Raw genomic sequence first — 8173 nt, forward strand, 5'->3', positions numbered from 1 at the left:
TGCCCTCTAATGTCACTGAGATTGGATTGTATATTACCAAAAGTATTATGGTTCCAGTCCCTTAAGGCATACCTAACTTGCTTAAGGGATATCTTATGCTTAAACGCATCAGAACCATTACTTTTGGATTTCCAATTATTAGAAACAATATCTTTGCAAGAATGATCTCTAAGCCAGCATTTGTTAAATTTGTTTGGTCTCTTAACAGAATTAGAACTTCTATAACTAACAAGGGTTATGGGACTATGATCACTAACAATAGGTGCTAGATGGTAAACATGAGAATCAGGAAACAATCTAAACCAAAAATCATCTCCTAGAAATCTGTCCGGCCTTTCTTGAATTAATTCAGAGCCATGCCTTCTATTGGTCCATGTATAAATGTTACTAGAATGGCTCATATCCTGAAGTCCTAGACTACTAATAAAGTCTCTAGAAATGTCCAAGGCATTTTGAGTAAGTGTGTGGCCGTCTAATTTTTCTGCAGCCTATAAAGGCAGAGTACTATTACGTTAATGAAGTTGTGAAAATCACCTAAGCACAATGTAGTCTCTATTCTTGTTCCGCGTTTTTTTTTTCCTCTCTGCTCTCTCTCTATGCCTTGATTTTCATCATTTATTGGTTGAATTTATGACAATCAAGAAAATAAGTTATGAGTAGGTTCACCATGATGAATAAATAAAGTATAAATTGTATTAAATAGTTGTCATGCTCCGCGGGCACGAGTTACACATTACCTACATGTTGTATATCCTTTCTCTATATAATAAACTGAACACAAAAAAAAACATGCTCATACTTCATTTTTCTTATAGGTTTTGGGTTATTTTCATTTGGATGACTACTCTTTTCTAGTTTTATACCGGATCCATCGTGTTCTGGTTCGAATGAAAGTGCACATATATCTTCTAAGTCCAGGTAATAACCTTCGCCAAATGCCACCGTTAATTATGTCTAGACGGACCAAACTCTCAGATATCCCAAAAGTATGATGTCTCAAAGTTTGCTTAATTATCCCGATTAAATAGCGGAAAATGGGTCATATGACCATAACTCATAAAGTGTGAGAGTAGTGGACAATCAAAGTATGAATTTGGGTGAAAAAGACACAACAAAATTTAGTCACATATATACTCTTTACTATATAAATTATCTTTTATTATATCCTTTTCTCTCTTTTATTTATTTTCTCTTTTTAACTCAAAATTAATTGCGAGAAAGGCTAACTTACGAAATATAAGTCGGATTTTAATAAAATTTATATTTTCGGGAAGGACTCGAAATTCTCTATAAAACAAGATCCATTGTTAATATGAAATTCAATAAAAATAACAATAAATAAATAAACCGGGCGGAGGATACATTATGCACCCAGGTGCATCTGGCCAAAATTTATTTCCTATAAAAATATGAATTATGCACCCAGGTGCAACTTCGCCAAAATTTATTTCATATAAAAATATGTATTATGCACTCAGATGCAACCTGGCCAAAACATTTTTCCTTTAAGTAATCAAAAAAATATACATTGTGCACTCTGGTGCAACCAAACCAAAATATATTTCCTATCAAAGCATATTTTATACACTCATGTGCATCTTGTGTACTTCGTGGATATATCTAGATTTATCCAACTAATCACCTGAAACATATTATGCACACCCAAAATTACTAGTTCACGATCTCGAGCACTAAATCCAGCATCATTACCATCACATTCACTATTAAAACATCGACCAAATACAAGTATCAAAGAAAAAAAAGAATAACAAAAAAAAAAGTTAAAAAATATACTTTGCACTCGGGTGCATCTAAGCCAAAACCTATGTTCCTGTCAGAATATAAATTATGCACTTGAGTGCATCTTGTGTATTTCGCGGATGGATCTAGGTTAAACTTATAATCCCCTCCAACAACTGATGGCAGCAGCAATTCTATTATCTCCTCTACTTTCTTGGTATTAATCCTCGCCGAATCTTCTTAATAAGAATCTCTCGGAACCACATCGTATGTATTTACCAACATCGTTGTAATATCTATTGCCAAATCCTAAATATTAAGTGCACAAAATTCTTGTAGAAAACAGAGAACATTTCAGATAAATCATACTATACTAATTACAAAAAATTCAATAGATCATTGTAATATTTATTGCCCAATCCTCAAGTCTGTAAAGAATAGGACAAAGTGGTTTACCTACCGTCCTTAAGGTGGTAAAGGCGTCTTAACTAGTAAGTAAGCAACATCAAGTATGTATCTACCTGCCATGACAATGTAAAGATGTTATGTACTGAACCAAAGCCAGAGCAATGTAATAAGTAGACATAGACACAACATCAGATTCATGGCTCATGGGAATTCAAGACTAGCATCAGATCATACACAAGAGACATCACAAGAGACATCACTTAGGCGTTGATATATCCGGAAACATTTCTCAAATGAACAACATTTAGAACAAAGAAATTGGTCATCCATGCATTTCTAGAAACACCTACTGCACTGACCTGACTTAAAACTAGAAATCAGACAAAGCAAATTTGAAATACTACAATCAAGCTTACTGATTTGAGCAATGATTAGAGAAGAATTTGATATGAAATCGTACATCGATTCGATTGGCTCCAAATATTGCATCCTGTTTTTTTAAGTCTACATCTCAAAATCAAAATTGGATATCCCATTCTCTGTTTTTCTGTCAACAGCGACCAAATGCAATCATGTTTAAGGGTATAATGGTGAGTTACAAATTACACCTTTTTGATATTCTTGGCAGTATATCCAAATTTGGATATAAGAATAGTATATTTTGGATATTGGTTATTTCAACCATACTCATATTGCAACCTTTTTTTTTTTTTTTTTTTTACACTCTCTGTTGCAACCTTGCAGGCAGCAATATATATCCACGATTTTCCAGCCAAGGTTGTGTGGAACATGGTAATTTGTCATATGAAATTAACTTAGTGACGAAAATATCCACACTGTGAGCCAAAAATTTTCCAACAACCCAAAATCTGGTACAATAATGACCAAAAAGTGGCCTGGTGGACCAAACCATGCCTATTGGCGTGAACCGTGACCATAAATCTGCCTGGTCAAACAAAGTTCCTTGTTGTGACCTGTATTTCTCCCTGCCACTTGATATTTACCAGCTAACCCAAAAAACCTCATTGTGACCCAAAATTGGGATCATGACCTTAGAATTTGTTACTGGCTTACTGCAAACAGAAAGATGTCGTGTGGCACTAATGAGGAAAATTATAATCGAACATATGCCCCATGGCCCAAAAAATGCCATGTAAACTAAATATCGACATTTCTTCCCCAAAAGAAGTGAACTAGTAGGAGTCTAGGAGATAGTTGCTTTTGAGGTTAGTGCGGGTACAAAGTTTAAAAAGAGAAAGTTATGATTCCCAATTTCATTTGCTTTTGAATTCCGTGTTGGGAATGCATGATTGACGATACCACACCAACAATGTACAGGCATAGTGGATAGGCACTCCTTTAATGTCTAGCAGAAAGTTCATTAGGTAGCTGCATGTCCCCTTCAAATAATGCAATGCCTTATGCCACGTGTTGCATAGGACAAGATGCATGGCCCCTCTTTAATCACCAATTCTCTACTGACATCTTGATAGGTTCATTTTTTTTGTTCTTTTCTTGAGCTTTCTATCTCAAGTTCTGATCCACAATCATATTTTCAGCTTGAAGGTGGTTGTGCCATGGAAAGAGTAAATAACCTTTCAATTTTCTTCATATCATCAAATCCTAATGAATACAAAATCGAAATCAGTATTTTCCTGATTAGTATCGTATTAGCCTATGTCTTCATGCACAGATGGAATCAAAGGAATGTAAAAGGCCCAAAATCATGGCCTATCATTGGTGTTCTTATCGAACTTCTAATGAACTACCATAGACTACATGATTGGGTAACTGACTACTGCGTTGAATCAAAAACATTCAAGGTGCCACTGCCATTTACAACTGTAACTTGCATTGCAGAGCCTGCAAATGTTGAACATGTTCTAAAAACCAACTTCCACAACTACCCAAAGGGTGAAGCTTTTCATACGAACATGGAGGAGTTGCTTGGAGATGGAATTTTTAATTCAGATGGAGAAATTTGGAAGCAACAAAGAAAAACTTCTAGTTTCGAGTTCGCATCTGGTAACTTGAGAAACTTCAGCACCACTGTCTTTAGAGACTGCGCATTGATTCTCTCAGGTATTTTGCACCAAACATCAATTGTTAACAAGGAAATTGATATGCAGGTCAGTCAATAAATTCCCAACTATTTCAAAGCTTTCTTAATCCTTATATTTGTACTTGACTTAGCATAGAGCATCTTGCATCAAGTATTAATTTTTTTTTTATTGATTAGGAACTGTTGCTGAGGATGACTCTAGATTCTATATGTAAAGTTGGATTTGGAGTGGAAATTGGAACATTGTCTAATGAGTTACCCGATAATCGTTTCGCTAATGCTTTCGATTATGCAAGTAGTAATGTTGCATATAGATTCGCCAACCCTTTATGGGGACTAAAGAGATTTTTTAATGTTGGGTCTGAAGCTTTGTTTGCTAAAAGTATCCAAGTCATTGATGAATTTACATACAATTTAATTCATAAAAGAAAAGCGGAATTTAAAGGAGCTAAATCAACTGACAACAATGGTAACATGGTAAAACATGATATATTGTCAAGATTCATTGAGTTGAGTGAGAATCCTGAGAATAACTTAACAGACAAAAGTCTTAGAGATGTCATTATAAACTATGTTTTAGCTGGACGTGACACAACTGCATCAACATTATCTTGGTTCATATACATGATTGCGGTAAACCCTACTGTACTTGAGAAGATCTACAAGGAGCTTATAACATTCGAAGAAACTCAAGCCAAGGAAATGATTGGCTGTAACCCTGAGAAGGTACCAAAATCTTTCACTGAGAGAGTAACACAATTTGCAAGTCGATTGAATTTTGATTCACTTGGAACGTTATCCTACTTGCATGCAACAATCACTGAGACACTTCGTTTGTACCCTCCAATTCCCCTGGTATGGAATTCTCTAGATATTGTTTTTCCCATACTAAATGTTTTAGTAACGTGCCATAATAGAATCAATTTTCCTCATATACTTGCAGGATCCGAAAGTAGTGTTAGAAGATGATATTTTACCTGATGGAATAAAAGTAAGAGCAGGAGGACTGGTATCTTATGTCCCATATGCCATGGGAAGAATGGTGTACAATTGGGGACCTGATGCAACAATATTTAATCCTGATAGATGGTTGAACAAAGAAGGGTTATTTCAAAGTGAATCACCATTCAAATTCACCGCATTTCAGGTAAGAATTCACGAGTAGATAATTGCAATACAGACAAGTCCTAATGGAACATGATATGTGAATCATATTGATGATCATGCAGGCTGGACCAAGAACATGCCTAGGAAAGGACTCAGCATACCTTCAGATGAAGATGACACTTGCTATCTTGTGTAGATTCTTCAATTTTCATTTGAGTCCAAACCATCCTGTGAAGTACAAAGTAATGACAACTCTAACTATGGAGCATGGGTTGAAGTTTACGATAAATGCTAGGAAATCTTGATATGTTTAGACAAGAAAGGGATCCATACCCTGGATCCATTTGTATTCTGATTTATGATTATTGGTTAGACTTAATCACTCTTACTGATCTCTCCTTTTAAAGGAAGGTTGTAAGTTGAAACTGCAAACACTAAGCAAATATTGCATAGCATTTAGTAGACTGGTTGGACTGTTGATATAGTTCTAGTTGGTTCACCTTGATGAGTATAAAATGTATATAAGTACTTATATCTCATTACATGATCACTTGTATGTGGGATTTGGTATTCTTCCTTTATCAATTTATCATAATCTTAGTCTCTTAGAGTAGAGTCTAAGTTAGTCGTGAAGGACCTTCGGAATCTTGTGAGAATCTCTGAAACAAAATAAAGAATCATAATTAGGGTCTCGCACAATTACTAGATTCACCGGGAATGCAACAAGAACCAATAACGATAGAGCAAAGGCAACCACTAACTTATATGCCTTGTATTTATCATATGCAACTAGTCACGGGACATCAAAAAATCACCAATATCATTACCTACCTAATCATAATCGCATTGGGTACTTGGGCTTTACATCAGGAAAAAAAATATATGAGGTGCCATTCTGGAGCCCATTCTTTCTTTCAGAACTAGTTCCGGAAGATACACCTCTTCCTTGGTGATAGGATTAAAAATGTAGATGGGATCCGTAACTTTTTCATGGCGTATAAACAGACAAACCAGACCGATATATGATCCAACCAAGTACTCTTTCCAGCATTTCATCGGACAGGCGTAGTGCACATTCAAGACGCATACAGTTTGCAATTTAAAATACATATAATTCAAGAAATTTGATAGAAACTCAGATTTTACAACATGGGTATGTCATATTACTTGATCTAAAGTTACTAGGAAGTATTTCAGTTGTAATTGATCTACAGATTTCATGAGCATGAAAATCAGCTTCAAATAAAAATGAGTACGAAGAGGAAGGCCATTCATAATTATGATGATTTGAGCATGATCTTCATTGATTTGGAAGAGGAAACATGGAAATGAGAGCGGAGAGATCATACCTTGGAGTCGTAGAAGATGCTGAACTTCACTGACAGATTTCTCTAACAACATGAATTCAAAAATAGCTCTATCGAAAGCGTTTTCACCTTGGGTAGTGCTATCCCGCACGGCTGTGCGGGTTTATGAGCCAGCAACTTCTAAAACGTTAGATATGAATATGTCTTTCTTTTTAGCCGTCCATCACGAATCTACAACTGTCATAGACTTTAATTTGAAACACGTCCTTATATTTATTTAACACAACTATTACAAACCTTTAAAATGTCTTTGTCTTCGTTAAAAGGACCTTTGCCTTGAGTAAATGAAAACCCGCATACATTCTTCAATTAAATCAATTCTAGGGCTTTCCCTCTGTGGTGTGAAGAAATGAATCCTTGCCGAAACCTATTAATTGAGTTCGATTGCAGCGAAGAAGTTACTGATAACAATTGGGATCTATCACCAGGCAAGAATGGTATTATTATTATAAACTTAAAACCCTAATTTTTTTTTATGGTCTAAGAATAACATTAGTTAGTGGTAACCAATAACTTATTGACAATTAGTACTTTGATTATTGTAATCTATCCTTCCGTTCAGTTAATATAAAGCCAGTATTTATCTTATTTTTTTCAATTTTTATAAAAATTGACGTATTTATATATTTTTTTATGTTATAGTATATTCATATGAAGATGAGATATAAATTTCCAGTGAAGAAACATTTACTGATATGAAAGATATAGAGAATATTACATCACTTGATGGAGAAGAACTAAGCGGTGAAGTAATTGCAGCAAACAGTGCGAAAGAACCATCCAAACAAGAACTAAACGTTGTCCGCCCATACATCGGAAAAGAATTTGAATCTCAAACGAAGCATATGATTTCTATAACAGGTTTTCAGGTAAAACTGGATTCAGTATTCGTTGGCACTCTACCGATTCGTCTAGGGTTGAGCCTTTTGATGTGATAGGGCGTACATTTTGTTGTTCAAGTCAAGGATTGAGAGACCGTAGATCTAAGCCTGTTGAACAAAAGAAAAGGCAGCAATTATGTGAGGACAGATTGCAAGGCAGTAATGATGATAAAGAAGAGAAACGATAGATGGGTTGTGTCCGGTGTTGTAGAAGAACACAATCATAAACTTGTTTCCCCAAGTAAAAGGAACAATATCTCGTCATTGAGAAAAATAAGTAGTAGCCAAAAACAACAAATCGTGAACTTTAGACTAGTAGGCGTTAAAACAAATCATTGATAAACTATTTGGCAGTTGAGAATGGTGGAGTGAAGAACATTGGGTTTCTTCCAAAAGATGTTATAAATTATTTGAGTACAAGAAGGCAGTTGGAGCTAAAACATGGAGATGCTCAATCTGTACTAGACTACTTCGAACGCCAGCAAATGGAAAATCCATCATTTTTCTATTCAATTCAAGTTGATTCAGAAGGCCAAATGACTAATTTTTTTTTGGAAGATGCTAAGTCAAGGATGGACTATTACTATTTCGGAGACGTTGTTTGTTTT

At 35.1% G+C, this 8173-nt stretch overlaps 1 protein-coding gene across 1 annotated transcript; it reads left to right on the top strand.

The window, feature by feature from the left end:
* Nucleotides 1-3682: 3682 nt before the first annotated feature.
* On the top strand, nt 3683-5898 carry LOC113347700 (cytochrome P450 704B1-like). Its single transcript, XM_026591375.1, has 4 exons — nt 3683-4277; nt 4388-5065; nt 5154-5357; nt 5440-5898. Exons 1-4 carry the CDS (start codon nt 3726-3728, stop codon nt 5620-5622), a joined length of 1617 nt encoding a protein of 538 aa, XP_026447160.1. The 5' UTR covers nt 3683-3725; the 3' UTR covers nt 5623-5898.
* Nucleotides 5899-8173: the final 2275 nt, after the last annotated feature.

The sequence above is a fragment of the Papaver somniferum genome, chromosome 2, assembly GCF_003573695.1.
Source record: "Papaver somniferum cultivar HN1 chromosome 2, ASM357369v1, whole genome shotgun sequence".
NCBI lineage: Eukaryota > Viridiplantae > Streptophyta > Magnoliopsida > Ranunculales > Papaveraceae > Papaver > Papaver somniferum.

Excerpts from the sequence above, each read along its gene's own strand:
- LOC113347700 (XM_026591375.1), top strand. The coding sequence starts at position 3,726 with ATGGAAAGAGTAAATAACCTTTCAATTTTCTTCATATCATCAAATCCT. Across the intron at positions 4,278-4,387 it reads ACAAGGAAATTGATATGCAG|GAACTGTTGCTGAGGATGAC; the intron begins GTCAGTCAATAA and ends TTTATTGATTAG. Across the intron at positions 5,358-5,439 it reads TCAAATTCACCGCATTTCAG|GCTGGACCAAGAACATGCCT; the intron begins GTAAGAATTCAC and ends ATGATCATGCAG.